The 22,688-nt window shown below is 37.7% G+C and overlaps 1 protein-coding gene across 19 annotated transcripts in view; it reads left to right on the top strand.

Annotated features, from left to right (window-relative positions):
• ZNF385B (zinc finger protein 385B) overlaps positions 1 to 22,688 on the top strand; it is a 167,109-nt gene that overhangs the window by 10,924 nt on the left and 133,497 nt on the right. For 8 of the 19 annotated variants that reach the window (XM_055088826.1, XM_055088830.1, XR_008618779.1 and 5 more), the window contains one exon: positions 13,297 to 13,369. The exons of 3 other annotated variants lie outside the window; for them this stretch is intronic. In XM_055088826.1, the coding sequence (XP_054944801.1) occupies positions 13,336 to 13,369 (34 nt within the window). In that variant the 5' untranslated portion in view covers positions 13,297 to 13,335. Of the gene's footprint in view, positions 1 to 1,160; positions 1,327 to 4,138; positions 4,304 to 13,296; positions 13,370 to 18,257; positions 18,323 to 22,688 lie in introns of those variants that run through there. 8 more of the 19 variants (XM_028479716.2, XM_028479722.2, XM_055088831.1 and 5 more) reach the window with 7 other exon arrangements.

The following is a 22,688-nucleotide window of genomic DNA, read 5'->3' as shown; positions in this document are numbered from 1 at the left end:
GAACCCGTGTCCCCTGCATCGGCAGGCGGACTCTCAACCACTGCGCCACCAGGGAAGCCCTCTGTTTGTTCTTTAATTCTCGTAGATCTTTGTTAAACATTTCTTTCACCTTCTCGATCTTTGCCTCCATTGTTTCTCCAAGGTCCTGGATCATCTTCACTATCATTATTCTGAATTCTTTTTCTGGAAGGTTGCCTGTCTCCACTTCATTTAGTTGTTTTTCTTAGGTTTTATCTTGTTTCCTTCATCTGGTACATAGCCCTCTGCCTTTTCATCTTGTCTATCTTTCTGTGAATGTGGTTTTTGTTCCACAGGCTGCAGGATTGTCTTCTCTTTGTAATAAATAGCTGGATAATTAGAAACTCTCTGAATAATTAGAAATTCTCTGAAGTCTCATTAAACCTTAACTTTCTTGGGTTGTGGTTACCATCAGTCATCATAAGTAAGTGTGTCAGGTAGAACATTTCTCTAAACGGAAAGCTGAAATCATCAAATAATATTTATGTAGTAGTAAACATGTAAAATTCTTTGAAGGAGACAGAAAGAGAATTTTAAAAAGAGAAATAAGGCTACTATTTATTGAGCACTACCACATTCTGGATGGAAAAATATTTTAATAATAATAGCAACAACAATAACAGTCACAGGTAAAATGGGTGCAGGTAAAAGTCTCAGATGTCAGGCTTTGGGCTTGACGCCCGTGTACACATTGTCTCATATCTTACCGTGAAACAAATCCTAACATAATCCCCATCTTACAAATGAGAGATCTGAGACACAGAGAGATTCAGTCACTTGCCAAGGTCTACTGAGGCTGTGAAGCATGAGTTCAAACCCAGCTGTCTGTCCCCAGGGTCTGTTCCCTCTCTCACTCAATTCTGACAACGCTGGAAGATAGGCATCATCCACTGACGTAGATATTAGTTTCCCCATTACAGGGGGAGTTTTAGGTGACTTCTCTAGGGTTACACACAGATTCTACAGCAAGGATGTTAACCCAGCCCTTTTCAAACACATGCTTGGGGCTTCCCTGGTGGCGCAGTAGTTAAGAATCCTCCTGCCAATGCAGGAGACAGAGGTTCAAGCCCTGGTCTGGGAAGATCCCACATTCCGCGGAGCTACTAAGCCCATGCGCCACAACTAATGAGCCTGCGTTCTAGAGCCCACGTGCCACAACTACTGAAACCTGCTCGCCTAGAGCCTGTGCTCTGCAACAAAAGAAGCCATCACAGTGAGAAGCCTGCGCACTGCAACAAAGAGCAGCCCCCGCTCGCCACAACTAGAGAAAGCCCACGCACAGCAACGAAGACCCAATGCAGCCAAAAAGTAAATAAATAAAATCTAAAAAAAAATTAAATAAGCACGTGCTTTCCACTATACTGTGCTAAATTTACCCCCTTTAGAGTTTTTTTTACTTGTGTGAGAGATTAATGAATGCTGAATTGGATATCTGACTGTAATTATATGCACCTCACAAAAGAAAAATCAGCAGATCAACACTAGGTTTCACACTAGCTATAAATATTCACATCACAGTAACATCCTTTTTTTCAAATTGACCTGTTACATAGTTTTCCATAGGAATCAGTTCCTGTCACTGAAATAGGACAGTTTCACAATTCTAAATGTGCTTGCATTCCAGTGACTAAACTGATGGTGTCTCAGTGACATTTTTCTTTTTATTCACAGAGCTAGTAAGGTAAAGTGAGCCTTGGTTAATTATTTCTAAATTCTGGGACCCTATAGAAAACACTCTCCATGTATCTGTTCAGTTTCAGTGGAAATACACAAATAGGAAATAGACATGTAATCTGGGCTTTGACTGGGGTGGAAGAGAACTGCTATTTCTCTCCCCCTTTCTGGTGTGCAGGAAATTGCTATGGATTAAAGAAATGCCAATACAGCTTCCCAGTTAGCCCACTTTAGAAATGTATACATGCTCTCCCTTTCCTTAATCTTCTTTTGTTCTCTTCCTTACTCCTCTCTTTTCCCTGTGGAATGTGTCTATTTGGGCAGCTTTACCTGGTTTGGATTTGATGGGAGAATGGACCAGAAGCTGGATCTCTCAGTGCTGGGCCCTCTGCTGATACAAGCAGAAATTGAGCCAGTTAGACTAGAATTAAGCCCCCTATTCACTTCAGGTATGCCATTTAGCAGCTAGAGAGTAATGATGGTTTTTATTCCTCCTGGCATTAAGTCTGAGAGGCAAACTAACAAGTAACAAGAAAATTCAAAATTAAAGCTGACATGTCTTCCTTAATTCTCCCCGAGGTGCTTGAGTATGATTATTATTTAATGCTTCTTTGTCCCTTAAATATAGGGGGTACCAGTCAACATATGAAATTGATTCAGATAATAGAAATTTTCCTGAAAACTAAGACCATAAAATGAAAAAATACCAGAGTGGCTGAAAGTGTGGGGTTCTAAAAGCCTAAGGTGCAGACTAATGCAGAGCTTTCTGTGCAGTGCTGGGCAGGGTTTTTCAAGAGATTCTGTCATTTTGTGACATTTTCCTTCCTTGTATAGCCCTCAAGCTCAGCCCTACTGTATCATCACATTTTGCTTTACAGATTCACCACCATTGATGGTGGGTCAGGAACATCGTCCATGTACACAAAGGACAGTGCACTATAATATTTGAAGATGGAAAAGAAAAGATTCTTTAGTCACTAGGCAAGCTGACCTCAGGGCTGTCAAGCAAATTATGCCAGCCCAGGATGTCTGCTCAGAGAATCACTGTGGTGTGGCAGGTGATGAATGAGTGGTTTTCATGGCCTCAGGCTCCTTCCCAAGAGAGAGAGACTAAATTGGAAGATGATTTAAGCAATCATGGTGGGTAAGTCTGACAGAACTCAAATACCACCCCTTACCTCTCTGCTTGCATGAGGAGTGATGGCAGGACTGGGTCTTGACTTGTGGGATGTTCAATATAGAAATGAGAAAAATCATCTTCCTTATTCGTTCTTCCTCTTTGAAATGAAAATCTGCTCAAGCAGAACAAGATTTCTTTATATCAGAAGTGTTGCTGATCCAGAGAAAAGGGCCTGCAAAGTGTTCACCTTTCCAGTGGCGGTTAGAAGCTGGTATTGGCAACACGGCACCCAGCTTTTGACCTCACCTGGGTATGTCAAGTCTTTTCATATTCAAGCCCCATCAACTACCACAGAGATATGAAAGACCACTTTTATCTTTTGAAAGAACCTAAACATAGGGTAAGTTTGTTTTACTTCATAGATTTTGAAATGGAATTTATTATTAGAAGAAACTAGAAGTTGAATATTCATTAGTACCCTTGATCCTCTTTTGAGCAGAAGACTTGAAAGAAGCCTGGGTTTGGAAGAATTTTTTTAATCTTCTCTTTTCCTGTGCTTTTGGGGCCAATGTTAAGTTCTGTCATCTGTAGGACATGTTCATTTTAACTGTCTTTTACTTAGAAGCTTTAGCTCTTTCAGAAAATTGTTTTTTACTTATGTTACCTAAACGGCAGTAATTGGCTTCCATCTCACATCGTTTCTGCATTATTAAAATGCAGCTTGTTGTGCAGAGTTTTAATGGACTCTTTAGGGCCATTACATATTAATGTTATATACTAAGAACTATTAAAGCACTCCAAATAAAACATATTCACCAGTTAAAGGTTCTGTTTTATTTGTGATCATGAGTGAGAACGACAAGCTAGTTATCTTCGTGGTCATTTAGAAAAAAATTGTAATCGAACACAAACTTAGTCTCCTCATATAAGGCAATGTAATCATATAATTCCAAGGAAGCCTAGAATTTATTACTCTCTCTTTTTGATACTCACCTTTAAATAGTGAAAACAAACAAAAACAATTTCAACCTACTATTTATTATTTAAGTATGAAGTACTTATAGTAAATTCTTAATCTAAGACTTTATTTTCTTCTGTCAGCAAGAAGAATGGGGTAACACTTAATTTGTCTTCAGCTGGTATGTACTTAGGGATTCTGAACACTTGGAAAATATAATGCTAACTGGTCAACCAGGTAGAAGGGGCAGAGAGTAGGAAAGAAAGTGAGACAAAAATACATCATTTTAAAATTATTTGTCCCACTTTTATCTCTCAACCTGAAAGGAGTACTATTTTCTCGTCAAATATTCACTCAAATATTTCATATTAAAACTTTGTTCAACCAAGTTAACAACCTATAAATTTGGGCCCTGGGTGCTTTCTTTTCAAACAGATGAGGTGGAGTCCCAGTGTAATACTGAGAGCCCTAGTTTAAAGTCTGGCAACATCTAGAATGTCTGTTCCCTGCTCAGCCAATCATTTTAGATCAGGGTAAGTCATATAAATTTTCTGGACCTATCTCCTCATTGATAATAATAGACCTTGGACTAGATTCATTCAACAGATATTTACTGAGCTTTGAATATGTGCCATGGTTCACTTAAGCATTAAAAAAGTAAAAAGCAGCCTTATCTTCAAGGAACTGAGAGTTAATAGGAGAGACACCTGTAAAAACTAATGTGTGTAATAAAGTGGGGTTTTTTAACTGAAGTATAGTTGATTTACAATGTTGTATTAGTTTCTGTTGTACAGCAAAGTGATTCAGTTATATATATATTTTTTTCATATTCTTTTCCATTATGGTTTATTACAGGATATTGAATACAGTTCCCTGTGCTACACAGTAGGACCTTGTCATTTATCTATTTTATACATAGATAAATGCAGTTTTTATATAGTTTGTGTATAAACATAGTTTATACATAGTTTGTATCTGCTAATCCCAAACACCTGACTTATCCCTCCCAAATTTTATTGAAGTATAGTTGATTTACAATGTTGTATTTAGTTTCTGCTGTACAGCAAAGTGATTCAGTTATATATATATTTTTTTCATATTCTTTTCCATTATGGTTTATTACAGGATATTGAATACAGTTCCCTGTGCTACACAGTAGGACCTTGTCATTTATCTATTTTATACATAGATAAATGCAGTTTTTATATAGTTTGTGTATAAACATAGTTTATACATAGTTTGTATCTGCTAATCCCAAACACCTGACTTATCCCTCCCCCACCCCCTTCCCCCTTTGGTAACCAAATTTTGTTTTCTATGTCTATGAGTCTGTTCTGTTTTGTAAATAAGTTCATATTGTGCCATATTTTAGATTCCACATATAAGTGATATCATATGGTATTTGTCTTTCTCTTTATGACTTACCTCATTTAGTATGGTAACCTCTAGGTTCATCCATGTTGCTGCAAATGGCATTATTTCATTCTTTTTTATGACTGAGCAGTATTCCATTGTGTATATATACCACATCTTTATCCATTCATCTGTCGATGGATATTTAGGTGACTTCTATGTCTTGGCTATTGTAAATAGTGTTGCTGTGAACATTGGGGTACATGTATCTTTTCAAATTATGGTATTCTCTGAGTGGATGCCCAGGAGTGGGATTGCCAGACCATATGGCAACTCTATTATTTTTCGTTTTTTAAGGAACCTCTATACTGTTTTCCATAGTGGGTGCAGCAATTTACATTCCCACCAACAGGGTAGGAGGGTTCCCTTTTCTCCACACCCTCTCCAGCATTTGTTATTTGTAGACTTTTAATGATGGCCATTCTGACTGGTGTGAGGTGGTACCTTGTTGTAGTTTTGATTTGTATTTCTCTAATAATTAATGATGTTGAGCATCTTTTCATGTGCCTATTGGCCATCTATATGTCTTCTTTGGAGAAATGTCTATTTAGATCTTCTGCCCATTTTTTGACTGGGTTGTTTGTTGTTGTTATTGAATTCTATGGGCTGTTTGTATATTTTGGAAATTAAGCCCTTGTCAGTCGCATTATTTGCAAATTTTTCTCCCAGTCTGTAGGTTGTCTTTTTGTTTTGTTGATGGTTTCCTTTGCTGTGCAAAAGCTTCTAAGTTTGATTAGGTCCCATTTTAAAAATTTTGCTTCTATTTCTCTTGCCTTGGGAGACTGACCTAAGAAAACGCTGGTATGATTTATGTCAGAGAATGTTTTGCCTATGTTCTCTTCTAGGAGTTTTGTGGTGTCATGTCTTATATTTAAGTCTTTAAGCCATTTTGAGTTTAGTGTTTTGTATGGTGTGAGGGAGTGTTCTAACTTCATTGATTTACATGCAGCTGTCCGTTGTTATTGAATTCTATGGGCTGTTTGTATATTTTGGAAATTAAGCCCTTGTCAGTCACATTATTTGCAAATTTTTCTCCCAGTCTGTAGGTTGTCTTTTTGTTTTGTTGATGGTTTCCTTTGCTGTGCAAAAGCTTCTAAGTTTGATTAGGTCCCATTTTAAAAATTTTGCTTCTATTTCTCTTGCCTTGGGAGACTGACCTAAGAAAACGCTGGTATGATTTATGTCAGAGAATGTTTTGCCTATGTTCTCTTCTAGGAGTTTTGTGGTGTCATGTCTTATATTTAAGTCTTTAAGCCATTTTGAGTTTAGTGTTTTGTATGGTGTGAGGGAGTGTTCTAACTTCATTGATTTACATGCAGCTGTCCAGCTTTCCTACCACCACTTGCTGAAGAGACTGTCTTTTCTCCATTATATATTCTTGCCTCCTTTGTCAAAGATTAATTGACCATAGGTGGGTGGGTTTATTTCTGGGCTCTCTCTTCTGTTCCATTGATCCATATGTCTGTTTTTGTGCCAGTACCACACTATTTGGATTACTGTAGCTTTGTAGTATGTCTGAAGTCTGGGAGGGTTATGCCTCCTGCTTTGTTCTTTTTCCTCAGGATTGCTTTGGCAATTCTGGGTGTTTTATGGGTCCATGTAAACATTAGGATTATTTGTTCTAGTTCTGTGAAAAATGTCAGGGCTAATTTGATAGGGAGCACATTAAATCTGTAGATTGCTTTGGGTAGTACAGCCATTTTAACAGTATTAATTCTTCCAATCCAAGAGCATGGGATATCTTTCCATTTCTTTGAATCATCTTCAATTTCCTTTATCAATGTTTTACAGTTCTCAGCATATAAGTATTTCACCTCCTTGGTCAGATTTATTCCTAATTATTTTTTATGTGATTTTTAAAGGATTGTTTTTTTACTTTCCCTTTCTGATATTTCATTGTTATTGTAAAGAAATGCAACAGATATCTGTATGTTAATCTTGTATCCCGCTAACTTGCTGAATTCATTTATCAGTTCTAGTAGTTTTTGTGTGGAGTCTTTAGGGTTTTCTATATATAGTATAATGTCATCTGTATATGATGACAATTTTACCTCTTCCCTTCCAAATTGGATACCTTTTATTTCTTTTTCTTTTCTGATTGCTGTGGCTAGGACTTCCAATACTGTGTTGAATAGAAGTAGTGAGAGTGAGCATTCTTGTCTTGTTCCAGATTTTAGGGAGAAGGCTCTCAGCTTTTCATCATTGAGTATTATTTTGGCTGTGAGTTTGTCATAAATAGCTTTTGTTATGTTGCAGTATGTTCCCTCTATACCCACTTTGGTAAGAGTTTTAATCATGAATAGATGTTGAATTTTATCAAATACTTATTCTGCATCTTGTAGTAAAGTGGTTTTGATACTATTACAGATATTTATATAAGGTATAAATTTTTTGTGTTGGGGCGGGGCGCCGAAGAGGAATAGTTCACCTGAACCTATCTGGGTTTAGGTGAAGGAAGGGAGATTGACAGAGACTTTACAGAGAAGATGCTTGAACTGAATTTGAGTATTATTCTCTAGATGAACAAGGGATAGATGGTGTAAGAGCGCAGGCCTGTAGGACTAAGTCAGCATAAAGCCTCAGGACCTAATAAAGGTCCTGTATGGCTGGAATATAAGTATGAAATGAAATATGCAAGTGATGGCTGGAACAGATGGAAAAGGCTTCCCATGACACATAATTCTGGATTTTTGTGAGAAGCCATGACACAGTTCCAAGTAGAGTTTGTCAACGGTTCATATATGTGTTCTAGGAAGACCACTCTATCAAAGTATAGCAAAGACTTGGAGAGCGCAAAGATTAGAAGCAAGAAATCAAGTTAGGAGGTTATTACAGAGGCACAGGGGAGAGGTAATGAAGATGAGAGTAGTGGCTATGGAGTGGAAGGGAAAGAACTGTAAGATATGAGGGAAGTGATTTGTCTAAAGTCACTGAATGGATGAGGGGTGAAGAAAGGAGAGGAAGGTCTCTATCATACCTTTCAGCTTCTGCCTCCCATGAGTCAATTATTCAAGACTCAAGGGAAGATTTTCATAAACACACTTAAATAAATATATTTTTAGAGCTTGATAAAATGGCTTATTGTTTTGAAATTCTTGCTTTTAAACTATTAGAATCATTGTGTTTTTGAAGGGAACTGAATAATGTTAGTGCCGAATGAGTCAGGTATAAAAACTTGATTCTTTATTCAGAATACATACCATTGACAAGTAAATGGGTACTGTTAAGTCACCCTGAATCATGTGGCATATTGTGAAGAGCCAAAACAGTCCAGTTGTGCTTACATTCAGAAATTCTATGAGATAGCTTAATATAAATACCCAGGAGACTCAGAGAGCCAGAAGCAAGAACAGAGCCTGTAAGCAGCATCCACAGCTAACCTGAAGTCAGAACTCATGCTTAAAATTCCTATTACCCATCCACACCCGCCTTCAATTTGATTTTTTTTTTTTGACTCTGGGTGTGTTTGTCACTTACCATACCATGCAAATTTCTTGAGAGTGTTTCTCGTTGATCCCATCCCATTCACTCCATCTCCCTATAAGAACACTCCAATAACTTGGCTCTCACAAAGGCCACCATGTCTTCCCGATTGCCAACTCCAGTGGAGTGTCTCACTCCTTATCCTACTTGATCTTTATGTCATGTTTATGAAATTCTCTCATTTGCCCTCTGTGACATCACGATCACCCTTGTTTTCACTCACGTCTGTCCATTTTGCCACTGTCAGGTTTGTGGGCTCCTCCTTCTGGAACTCTACATTCTCCCTGGGTCATTTCATCTACACATATGGCTTCTCTATATAGATAGTGTCTATTCTTTGGCCTCAGTCATGTCCTTATGTTCCAGAAACAGAAATCGAACTTTCTTTTGAACATCTTCACTTGGTTTGTTGGCCTTGATGCCACTTCTACTGTATGAAGTCTGATCATGGAGAGCAGTAGGAGGGCTCAAACTATGGATTCATGTTTCCATTTCATTGCATATTTAAATATACATGATTTTACTTATTTAAATGTTGTCCTGTATTACGTGTTCAGTGAGATATAATAATGTATATGTGGGCTTCCCTGGTGGCGCAGTAGTTGACAGTCCACCTGCCAATGCAGGGGACACGGGTTCGTGCCCCGGTCCAGGAAGATCCCACATGCCGCGGAGCAGCTAGGCCTGTGAGCCATGGCCACTGAGCCTGCATGTCTGGACCCTGTGCTCCGCAGCGGGAGAGGCCACAGCAGTGAGAGGCACGCGTACCGCAAAAAAAAAAAAAAAAAAAAAAAAAAAAAAAAAATATATATATATATATATATATATATATATGTACCCATTGCTGGTAACTGACATCGTTCTAGGTACCTACTATAAGCAAGACATTATAGCTTGTTGTACTGGGAAAATAAGGTTTGGTTTAAACTCTGGCTTAGTTTCAATATTGAGCTGTGTAAACCTAAGAATTATATTAGTGTCACTAATCTTTAATTTTCTCACCTATAAGCATAGTGTTGTTTTGATGATTACATGGACTAAAATAAAGTACTTGTTATAGAAAATACTTCTGCCTCTTCTCCAAACTACCTATATTAGTTAGGAATTGCACTTGACTCAGAAACAGAGTTCTGATAATAATTGTTTATGGAGATAGTTTATTATTCTCCCACACAATAGAAGTCTGGAGGTCTGCAATCCAGAATTTGTATTATGCCCCCAGAACTTCACTGAGGAAACCAGGCTCCTTCTAGCTCAACACTTTGCCAGTCCTGAATATGGCCCTGGTACTCAAAACGCCTACTAGAGCTCCAATCACCACTTCTGTTCGCCAGGCAGCAGACTGGAGGGCAGGTTGAAGAAGGTCATGTCCTCTTTCTTTTAAGGAGCCTTCCAAAACACATTTCTGCTACAGTGTGTTCATGTGTAAATTCCTTAAGACCTAGCATCTTAGAATTTAAAGGACAGAAATGTAACATTTAAAGAATTCATTTTATCGTTTTATACCTAACATTATTTTACCACCTCCAAATGTGTGTGTGTGTGTGTGTGTATACGTATGTATTCCCAGATAAGTTTACTATTTTTTGATGCAGACTTATGGAAATGGAGCTCATCAGTTCTGACATTCAAAAATTATTTAATTTTAAAAATCACATTACTTACTAAGAAGAAGGTGGAAACAATGACATCCCAGTAGCATTGAGCACACCCAATATCCAGATTTCTAAATACCATTCTCTAATACACAGACCTAGGCATCCTTGGAGATCAGGGTTAACATCACCAGTAGTAAGTCATCACTATCATCTATTCCTTGGTATGAAGTGATGAAAAGGGCACTTTACCTCTGTGGTATTCTTAAAAAAACTCGTAACTTCAGTCCAACCATGAGAAAAACATTTAAATAAACCCAGATTGAGGGATATTTACAAAATACCAGCACCCTTCAAACTTTTCAAGGTCAAGATAAAAAAAAGAACAACAGAAACTGTCAGGGACTAGAGGAGACTAAGGAAGCTTGATGAGTAAGTATAATGTGGTATTCTGGGATTGTATCCTGGACAGGGAAAGGACATTAGTACAATATGAATAAAGTCTGGACTTTTGTTAATAGAAATGTACCAATATTGATTTCTCAATTTTGACAAATGTACCATGATAATATAAGATGTTCACATTAGAGGAAACGGTGAGGAGTATGTGAGAACTCTCTGTATTATCTTTGTAATTTTCTGTAAAGTCAAATGTATTCCAAAACAGAAAGTTTATTTTAAAAATACAAATTACTGACACACATTGAAAGCCTGTTACATTTACTTGTGTAGGACATTATCTACAGTATATGCATTTGAGTATATTTTCCAAGCATGCAGGGACTTTGTCTAGTTTGTTCTTTTGCTGTCACCCCAATATCTAAAGAACTACCTGACATAGAGTAGGCACTCAATAAATATTTGTTAAGTGTTGCATGAACCCACATATGTTGCCTTCTGAGGACAAATTTATGTGTTAACCTAAGGATAGCGCTACGGAAGAAAGCGCACACCAAAAATCCCTCTGATCTGTTTCTGAGTCATTGTGATTTTCCAATGTATTATTTTGTAAATTATTAGGGCATTCTGATTAGCCTTCCATTGCACAGTCCAGGAGAATCAGCATACTTTTTCTCCATAATTTTCCTAATGGAATATTTTGTATAAAGAGGGATAGGTCCTGGAGGAGTTGGTAACTGACTGTCAGGTACTTTATTAGAAAAATAGGGGTTTGTGGCACTGATTCTAATTCAAGGAAACTGAAGCAATTTTATAATCCTGTGAGATTAATAGATCAGGTGTTAGAAAGTGGCACAGTAGTAATTTTCTATGAATTAGTAAGTTTCTCTCTATTAGTATAAAAAAAGATCTAATGGGAAGGGCACTTGATTAAAACCCTAGCCTCACCGCTTACTACCTATGTGATTATAAGGAAGTTTTTAAATCTCTCTAAGCCTCAATCTCTAGTAAAACTGAGATAGTGATGCCTCACAAGGTATATGTACAGTCCTCTACTAATGAAAATACAGGGTAGATTACTGTAACAAATGCTCAAGAATACAGTGGCTCTCACAAGCTAGACGGCGGTTTCTATCTCACCTAACAACCCAGGAATAGTATAACAGCTTTTTGGAAGCTCAAGCTACTCCATCTTGTTGCTTAGCCACCTCTGGTCTGCATTTCTTCCCCACCCCCCACCGCCCCCCACACGTTCAACTCACCCTCACTTCCACATTCCAGGTCGCAGGAAAGAAAAAATCTAAAGGAAACACATCTTTCCTTCTAAGGGCATGACCCAAAAGTTATCATTTCCACTTATATCTTATTGCCAGAACCTAGTCATGTGACCCCAGATAGCTGCAATGGAGGCTGGGAAATGTTTTCTTTAGCTGGGAAGCAATTTGGCCAAACTAATACCTCTGGTATTGTGGAGATCGGCACGAAAATTAGCAGAGCCTGCCATAAGTACCCGGAATAGTGCCTTACACCCTGAGGCAAATGCTCCCCAAATGATATTCTCTTCAAATCATCTCAAAGAGGATTAGTGTAAAAGGAGAAGGTAGGTGACAACATTTTATCAACTGTGACTTTTGCATCAGTCAGAACTTAGCATAGACCTTCCTGGGAAGCTATGTTTGCATTTGAGAACTTGCTTATCGTCTTATAAATTAAGACACAACTCTGAAGAAATAAGATTTATATTCATCCTAAGGAAAATATGCTGCAGAATTAATATTTCAAAGTGTACTTGTTTTTATATGTAATGGCTTCAGCAAGCTTTCCTTCTAGCTCAGGAAACTCCGGTAGATTAATTTAGGAACTGTGCTCTGGTGGAAAAAGGAAGATACAAAGTGAATTATGTTACTTTTTTTTTTTTTTTTTTTTTTTTTTGCGGTACGCGGGCCTCTCACTGTTGTGGCCTCTCCCGTTGCCGAGCACAGGCTCCGGACGCGCAGGCTCAGCAGCCATAGCTCACGGGCCTAGCCGCTCCGCGGCATGTGGGATCTTCCTGGACCAGGGCACGAACCCGTGTCCCCTGTATCGGCAGGCGGACTCTCAACCATTGCGCCACCAGGGAAGCCCTATGTTACTTATTTTTAATGTAGAAATTCTTTTGTTTGCTCAGTTGTAATTTTGTTAATCAGAATTTTTCTACTATTATTCTTTGCATGGATTCAGTTTTAAACTTTCTGCAATAATTTATACTTACAGATGTGCGACTGCATCTTTAGGACCTTTTTTCCTTTTTTCTATTGGTTTGGTTTGATTGCTTTCCTGAGTATATTTACTTTAACCTGCTGAACTTGGACAGTTTTGTTCAGTTTTGTTTATACAGAGCCCCATTCATGCTAAGCTTGCCTAGAACATTCTTACATTCATGGACCCCAACTGTAGGTTGTCAGCACCTCATGTGATCTATCAGACCACGCTGCTATCCAGCTGGTAGCTGGACAGGACTCAGTTGGCCCTGCTCTTTAGGTGACATTGGCAGTATGAAGGATGAACATGATACTGATCATAGTAGTCAGCTTGGGCTGCCATAACAAAATGCCATTGACCCGGCCAGTTAAACAACAGACCTTTATCTCTCACAGTTCTGGAGACTAGGAGGTCCAAGATCAAGGTTCCCACAGATGAAGTTTCTGGTGAGAACTCTCTTCCTGGCTTGTGAGTAGTTGCCTTCTCTCTGTGTCCTTACAAAGAGATAGTGCTCTGGTGTTTACACCTTCTTATAAGGGCATGAGCCCTACTGGATTATGGCCCCACCCTTATGACCTCATTTAACTATCACCTCCTCACAGGCCCTATCTCCAACTACAGTCACATCGGGGATTAAGGCTTAAACGTATGAATTTTGGGAGAATACGAATATCAGTTCATAACACTACTCTCCCTTTTATTTATCATGGTACCAACAAAGGGTGAATGTTTTTTCTAATACCTGCCCTGTGCCATCCTGGGTAATCTACCTAAAATTTCCTAGAGTAGAAGAAAAGATTGTTCTAGAAGCTTCCTAAAGTCTCTCTCTCTAATGAGACATCTGGTTTAATGGTTTTTGGCCTCACAAAATGCTTTTGGAGTTATCAAACGTTAAGGTATTGCAATGCAATAAAATGATATTTATAAAGCACTCTACAAAGGACAGTTTTCTTGCTTACATTAGTTCTTGAATCTTCATGGTAACTCTGTGAGAATTGTTGGAATGTTTTCTTGGCTCTATTTTGTATATTAGAAAATTGAAGTTTGGAGAAGTTCGGTGATTTCCCTAAGGTCTCAGAGCTAATAATTGATTGACACTGAGACTTTATTCCAGGCCTTCTCATTTCTGGTCCACAGTAGACCAAATATGAGCTTGAATTTGGCTCTAGAGTCACTAAGGTTTAGTTTCGATCCAAGTTTTGTCACTTATTAACAGTAAGTTGGCAAGTTACTTAACTCACTAAAATTCCTCAATCTTCTCTGTGACATGGAAATAATAGAGTCCACCTCATAGGGTTCTAATGAAAATTAAATTATATAATGCATAGAAATCACTTAGCATAGCACCTGCTACATAGAAAATTGTTCAAAATTGTTGGTTATTATTTTTAAGAACATATTAAATCCTACTGCATTGAATTTAACTCTGAAATCAAATTTATACATTTTACTAGACTTTAGGATAAAATATTATGCAAGCTATGTAGGCTATTTACTGATCTCAAAACACTTAACAAGTTTATAGTTGTTTAAATTCATAGCACGAATTTTATTGAGATGTGAGCATCTGAATTGTCACCTCAACATCTGTCTGTGTATGCTTATTCTTGACTGGTCAAGCAATAGATTAAAACAGTTAACAATTAGCAGGTATTTTAAACTCTACCAGTTATACTTTAAGCAAGCCAGTGGGATATTTTTAGTTATCTCGCTTTGGTTTGAGGTCATTTAGTGCTCATTATAAAGGAAACTGAGTTTGGAATTCTCGTTTTTCATTTCACACCAGTAACAGTTAACATATGCTAATAATTGTGATCAAAGAAACATTAAAGAAGAAAAGATTTAGCTGCTTGAAACTTGCTATACAGAAAAGTCAAATTATTTGTGACTATTCTCCATGTTATCCAGGATTTAATCCATTGAAATATATATTTTTTCTATCAGTCTGATTCTACAAGCCCAAGATAAGAGGTCATTGTCACATAGACTTAGGTCAATGACTGAAAGGTACTCTCCGAATGTGCCCAGATTTTTCAAGTAATTTAATGTGTATGTCAGGGTAAATTAATAACACATACTTTAATTTGTTTTGCACATCAGTCCTGATTCTCATATGGAATAGGTAATTAGAGAATTTCATACATTTCTATATTTAATATGTGTGCATGTTTGTGGATGTACAAGTAAGGAAATGTTCTTATTCAGATAATTAGTTAAAGTTCCGTGCAGGAGGTCAAATAAGCTTTCCTCAGGTAGAAGAAACTACACCAAACCAGGAGTTAACACAGTTGGAGCAAAGTCTATTAGCAATGTAAATGTCATTACCTCTGATCTGTGATCAGCTGAACAAATAGTGAAGGGCCAGTGTGACTTTCAGGCTTCAGGAACAGAATAAATGACTTTGAAATGTAAAAGAACTGCCTCCCATTAATTGCATAGGTTAGTCAATTCTGAATCATCTTGATTGGGAATTAATGATACTGATGACTTGAGCTGATCCTAAATGGTTCTCAGTATCTGGTCAGGAACTATGAATACATGGATGAGTAAGGTGGATGATAGCATAAAATTATTTTCTTTCTATGCCTCATAGATGGTTTCAGAGTGCCTGTACACACATGGTCAGACAGCCACACACCCTCTGATGGTTTTGATTTGAGAAGGCAAGATAAATAAACCTAAGATATCAGTTTGTTTTTGTGTATAATTGTTTTAAGATCTAATTGTTTTGTGTATAATTGTTTCAAGATACAGTTTAATCTGTGGTATGTATTCAAAAAGGACAGTTACACATTATCTTGTATATAACACACTCATTGCCCTTGTAATATATGCTCATTGTGTTTTCCCTACTAGCTTCTTGAGAGCAGAGACCATGTCTTACTCAGGATGAACACAGGGCCTGGTTCATAGTAGATGCTTAAGAAATATTTGAATGAATGTATAAATGGATTTGAGCTTGTGAATGGAAGTTTATGGTCCTTAAATGTGCAACATACATAAATAAAAACATGATATGAAGACTATATCAGTGTGTGTATGGATATGCACACATCCACACACATACATACCATATTCAGCGTATTGTCACTAGTTAAGTAATTAATGTCTAGGGTGTCTAGCCACATAACAACATGTAATTCAATTATGAGTAATTGACGAAGCAACAAAAATATTTTAAACTTATTAGTTTCTTAATGTGAAAAAATGGACATATGTCAGTTTAAAAACATTATGAGAATTAAATATATCATCACAAGAAAACTTACAGAAATTCAAGCCCACTGACATTTATTCATGGCCACCAGTTTTGGGGGACTTTTTGAACAAAGACAGACTTAGTTCAAACCACAAAGCAATTATTTTATTTATTTTTTCCCTTACTGTGGACAGAACTACTATTCATTTTAGTAATTTATGAAAAATACTGAAACCTAATTCTCCAAACTTTTGTTAATTATAGTTGTTACATGAAGTTACACAACTTATAAGGTTTTAATAAACCCTTAAATTAACCTGATTTCCCCCCCAAGATTAGTAATTATAAAAGAGTACAGGTCTAGTTGCCACATTTCCTACCAGAAATATACTGACATAGCATGGACAGAGTTTCTATTTAAAGTAGATACCAGCTCTGTGTAATTCAAGAGTTACAGTCATAGGTCTTACAGATGGAAAGGAGCTATAGTCACATCTACCTTTTGGCATGTTGTTAGAGAAACTGTATGTTTCACTGTGAACCTATGTATCTTACATATAATCAACTTTAGATTATCTGCTCAAATTAGAACTAGAAGCAGCTGAAAATGGAAAAAATTATTCTCATATCTCATCTGAGATAGCTTTAGCTTACTCCCCACTGATCTTGGCCTTAAAAAACAAGATCCCTTCAATCCAACTGGGCCTGGATAGCCTGCTAATTGCCTCATGGAGTGTTCTGAAGTCCTCAAAGAAAGTCTTAGTTTTTACTCTAGTAGCCCAGTGGTATAGGCCTTTTTCTCCGTGTCATATTTGCCCATTTACAGGTAATGATTAGTTTCTACTGCCTCAATATATTTTCATATCCAGCTTTCTTTCTTATGTGCTGTGTGAAGAATGCTTGAAGTAATCTATTAAGAGATTTTCCTTAATTCCTTTTTCTCTAGCAAAAGGACCAGTTCTTTATTACCACACACTTAATTATTAATACCTTGATCAGGAAGGCAAACATACTAGGGTAGCAGAGATTACTGGAACTAGTCCAGCATAGATTACAGGATCCAATCAGTTGGATTTAATCTATATTTGTTGAAATGCCTGAGTTTTTTAAGCCCATCAGGGATATGGGATTATAGCTGGGATCCAAACATCTCCTGCCTCCTGCCCTCTCCTCCAAATTATAACTGTAATATTAACATTTCTTTGCCACCAATTTTCTCTGAAATCATTATAAAATACAGAAATCATTATGTTTGAGTTTGGCAGTTGTTAAATAAACATTGTGTAGAACTAGGTGTACCTAAAATGATTGTGGATAGAGCTATTTACAACACAATGTGGTAGGTATGGTGATGTGGAATGTAGGTGTTACAGGAACACAGTGGAAGGATACTTCATCCAGCCTTTGTTGTCCGAAGAGAGATTCCCTCTCTTAAAAAATGGGTAGAGGGGCTTCCCTCGTGGCGCAGCGGTTGAGAATCTGCCTGCTAATGCAGGGGACACGGGTTCGAGCCCTGGTCTGGGAGGATCCAACATCAGGCGGAGCAACTAGGCCCATGAGCCACAACAACTGAGCCTGCACGTCTGGAGCCTGTGCTCCGCAACAAGAGAGGCCGAGATAGTGAGAGGCCCATGCACCGTGATAAAGAGTGGCCCCCGCTTGCCACAACTAGGGAAAGCCCTCACACAGAAACGAAGACCCAACACAGCAAAAATAAATAAAAAATAAATTAATAAACTCCTACCCCCAACATCTTCTTAAAAAAACAAAATTATTTTAAAAATGGGTAGAAATAGGCAAATTAAAGGGGAGGAATAGAGCAAAGGGTCAGTAGGAAAAAATCACAGAGGTGAGAAATAATATGATGTATACAGGGGATGAGACAAGGATAGTACAAACATGAATCTCAGATGATAGACGTCTCATTGTGGAGGACCATTTAAGCCATAATAGTGTAAATCACATGATGAAGGCAAAGGTCCATGGGCATGGAGACCCTGTTGGTATTGTTCATGCCACGGTCCCAAAATTGTGCATTGATCTGACACACAGGTCCTGGCCCTCGGCAAATATTTGTTAAATAGATAAATGTAAAAAGGATTTTAAGCAGAAGAGTAATGTGTTTCAATTTGCATTTTTGATATATTGTTCTGGCAGCAGCCTGGGAGATGAACCTAAGAAGAATAAAAGTGGAGTGAAGGTGACCAGTAATGATGGAAGAGGTGAGAGTATGAATTAGAGTCAGGGATGATTTTGGAGGATGCATATTGGAGGACTGAACACCTAGAAGTTGGTGGCTGTGTGACTATGAGAAGAAAAGGAGAGCTAGGAGGCAAGTGTTATGGTAGAGTTGCCATGGCTTAACTTGAAGAATACAAGGAGAGGAGTTGTCTAGGGGAACAATCAAGTTCAAGTGTTTTCTGCAAACGTATCATAATTCAAATTGTTTCAACTTTTACTTTAAAAATGAACCCACGATGAAATTCTTATAGATTTTCAATGAAAATCATGTAGCACTTCAAAATTTTTAAACACCCTGGGGGCATTACATTAGCATTAGGTGGAAAATATAATCTAAAAACATGAACACCTTGCCTTTAAAAAAAGTTCTCTATTTTTTTTAATTTTTATTATTTTTTTATTACTTTTTCTTGGAGTATGGTTGCTTTACAATGTTGTGTTAGCCTCCACTGCACAACAAAATGAGTCAGCCTTACACATACAGATATGCCCTCCCTTTTGGACTCCCTCCCATTTAGGTTACCACAGTGCATTAGGTAGAGTTCCCTGTGCTATACAGTATGTTCCCATCAGTTGTCTATTTTATACATAGTGTCAATAATGTATATGTGTCAATCCCAGTCTCCCAGTTCCTCCCACCATACCTCTTTCCCCCTTGGTATCCATACATTTGTTCTCTACATCTGTGTCTCTATTTCTGCTTTGTAATTATAAGATCATCTATACCATTTTTCTAGATTCCACATATATGCGTTATTATAGGATATTTGTTTTTCTCTTTCTGACTTACTTCACTCTGTATGACACTCTCCAGGTTCATCCACATCTCTACAAATGACCCAATTTCATTTCTTTAAAAAAATTCTTTTTTATTTTAATGACACCAAGCTTTTTTTTTTTGACACCAAGCATTTTGACATAACTAATTACTACTTATTTTTCACACAGATATTCTGGTAGGGAGAGAAATATGTTAATTCTTTCCTCCTTTTTTTTTTTTTTGTTTTTTTTTTGTGTGTTTTTTTTGTTGGCATTCTTCCCCTGGGTCTAGCTTTATGCATTGAAGATGGGGGCGGAATCAGCTGCGACATTGGAGCCTCACTCCCAGACAAGTGGCCTTTGAAAGCTTTTCCACTTTGCATAGAAAAGGAGCAGTGCTTGGAGGCCAAGGAGAATTCCAAATAACCAGCATTTCTACTTCTGTTTCTCAATCTGGTTTTAACATTTGGTGAGGAGTGAAACAAACTCAACAGAACAAAGGGCCATCCTTCATTTGAACTTAAAGTTCAAATACTGTTAAGCTTAATTTGTATTCAGATGGTTAAAAGTATTGTGAAAGTATATAATGCTTGTTCAGTGAAGGTTTATAAGAAATATTAATGTTTTTCTTTTCTTACTCTTTGGCACTGGCTCTCTTCCTCTTCTAAACAGGTCTTTTATTATCTCAGGATATTCCTTTAGGATGAGTAACTTCATCCTCTCCCATTTCAGAGTAATATCTCTCAGCCCCAATAAGTTTGGTTCTAGAGATGGTTATGGGACATCCAGTTGGCAATAGCCAGCGGGTATCTGGATATACAGAACTGAGACTTGGGGTGGAGGCCGGGCTCTGAGTAGCAGCTGTTGGCAGAGACAGTGCCCTGAGTGGCAGGAATGACCCAGGGAGGGGGTGTAGAGGGCCACCAGCAAAACACCAATGGTGGAGCCCAAACATCCACATCCACAGAACCAGAAGAGGAAGAGCAGGCCCCAGAGACAGAGCAACTTGATCAGAGAGGCCAGAGGAGGGCAGGAGAGACGTATCTCAGAAGGCAGGGCTGTAGAGAAGTTTAAGAAGGAAGGAAGGAGAGAGCTAGTGAAGCAAAGAGCTCCTTGGGCAAAACCCCTTTCTCTCCTATCAACCTGCCTCCCACTCAGTCCTCCATCCTTACCCAACTCTTCGGAACCATAAGAGAAGACCATAGTTCATTGTATCTGTGCATATAAATGTTAATGATTTATGCCATGTGAAGATGTAATTTCCTCTGTGTGCAAGCATGGCTTTAGATTAGCTCCTTTTAGCATCGCTTCCATCTAGTTTGTTTATAGGTTTTGCGGCTTTTAATGGTCTTTTCCTATAAGTAGCGATAATTAATGTGACTATAATGCAAGTGTTTCGGTGGTTTGTATTTTCATGGTTACCCAGCAGATTTTACTGTTGTTTACTCGGGGATATTTTTCAGTCCACTCTGCTCCTTGTGCAAGATGAAACAGATAAATACCTTGCTCAGAGCCAAATAGAAATAGTTTAGATTCTGCTTCCATGGACTTTCTGCTTTGTTGTTTGCACTAAGAGAACTCCTAACAATTTTGAGAAGGATAAACAGAAAAGTTCCTTTTATTGTACCGTGTTCTGAACAAGGACAGTGCTGTGTGTCCAATTTGTATCAGTTTTGGTCTGTATTTTATCCACAAAAAGGTGCGGTTCTGTTTTTCCCTGAATAGATTGTGGTGTAGCTATGTTCCCCCCACTGTAAATTGAGGTTTATGTGTAGGATTCAAATCCCTTAATCTAGGCAGGGGTAGTACTGCTATTAAAGTACCCTCATTTTGTTCATTTGTATTTGCCCATTTATCCTGGGGAGACTTTTGTTATCAATCTTTAAGATCATTACAGTAAAGAGGTGATTTTAAAAATCATTCCTTTTGGTTCATAAGGATACAGGTCTGTGTAAAAGGTAAGTAAGATGGATCTAATAATAATGCTATACTTTTTATCAAGTGAATGTCAAGCTTCATTATAAACCTTATTTTCTATGGCATTTTGGCGAGTTTGTTTTGATTCTATTTCTTTTATGTTCAAAGAAACTGAAACATAAAGAAATTAAAATTTTTATCCAAAACCACATAGGCATTAGATCTGAATAACCTTGGCATTGCTGACACAACAACTTGAGATTTTCCTCCAAGCTTGTTTAAAATATTGATGGAGCCCTTGAAAGCTTTCTCATTTGTTTCTCTTTTTTTCCTTACATAGTATTGATTCCTATTTTTTTAACTTCAAAACTTCACACAATTGTTAAAAAGTTCAAAACTAACTTTCTTAAATTTGGCTTTTAACCTAAATTTTAGATTTTTTAAAAAGACCTAACTATACTGCATATGATATGGCTAATGAATAATGAAGACTAATATTCATCAATATTGAGCAAACTGATATAATTTACTTTTAGAAAGTTTGTTTTCAAGAACTGAACCCGGGCTTCCCTGGTGGCGCAGTGGTTGAGAGTCCGCCTGCCGATGCAGGGGACGCAGGTTCTTGCCCCTGTCCGGGAAGATCCCACATGCCGCGGAGCGCCTGGGCCAGTGAGCCATGGCCGCTGAGCCTGCGCGTCCGGAGCCTGTGCTCCACAACGGGAGAGGCCACAGCAGTGAGAGGCCCGCGTACCGCAAAAAAAAAAAAAAAAAAAAAAAAAAAGAACTGAACCCATCCTTTAGGAGCTTTTGTTTGTTTGTTTTTGTTCTTATTTTTTCCTGGTAGCCACTACCTTCACAAAGGATTGTTGGCATATCAGTTGATGTTTAGCCTTACAAAATAAAAAATAAAACTTGTATTTTTTTTTTCTGAAACTGAGTCCTATTACTTAAAATTTTCCTTTTCATATTGATAGCCCATGTAAAAATCTTGGAGATTGAGAAAAGACTATAACTTCGATATATGATAAGGATTAATTTCTGATATAGATATGCTATAAATTGCATGTGTAAACTCTGAGCAGGTATTTTAGGGAAGTATATGAATTAGCCATTCTCTAACTTTCTTTGTCTTTGAAGGATAAACACTTACTAAGTTAACATCACTGCTTGAGAGCAAAACGTTGAAATATTGACTAAATCTCAATCGCTGCTGTAATATTTAAGACAACCCCAAATCAAATATAATTCTGGAAATTCAGACACATTGTCATTTACTGAATTGTTCTGGTAACTTTTATGATGGCCGTGTACTTTAAACAAATGATTATCTTAGATGAATTATAAATGAGAGCCTCATTCAAGAATTCCCTTTTTCATGGCTGTCGTTTGTCTACCCTTCCTCCTGGTGGTGGAGAAGAAGCGGTGCAGAGTGGGAGGCGGAGGCCACCAGAGCCTAGCACTTAGACCCTGGGCACACAGTCTCAGTGTGTGGTATTGAAAGATAAAAAACAAGAGCCCTGACTCTGAGGGGTGCTGAGGTCAAAGCCCAGAAAGCAAATTTCCCTTTGGGTTCACCCATCCCTCTGTGTTCCTTCCCTGTGATTGATTCCTCCATTTACCCATTGCTTTAATCCTTTGGGTGTCAGCCCCGTATCAAATCAGTTACCACGT

Source organism: Physeter macrocephalus, chromosome 2 (genome assembly GCF_002837175.3).
Source record: "Physeter macrocephalus isolate SW-GA chromosome 2, ASM283717v5, whole genome shotgun sequence".
NCBI classification, from domain to species: domain Eukaryota; kingdom Metazoa; phylum Chordata; class Mammalia; order Artiodactyla; family Physeteridae; genus Physeter; species Physeter macrocephalus.
The sequence above is the reverse complement of the archived record's forward strand: the minus strand, read 5'-3'. Positions and strand labels throughout refer to the sequence as shown.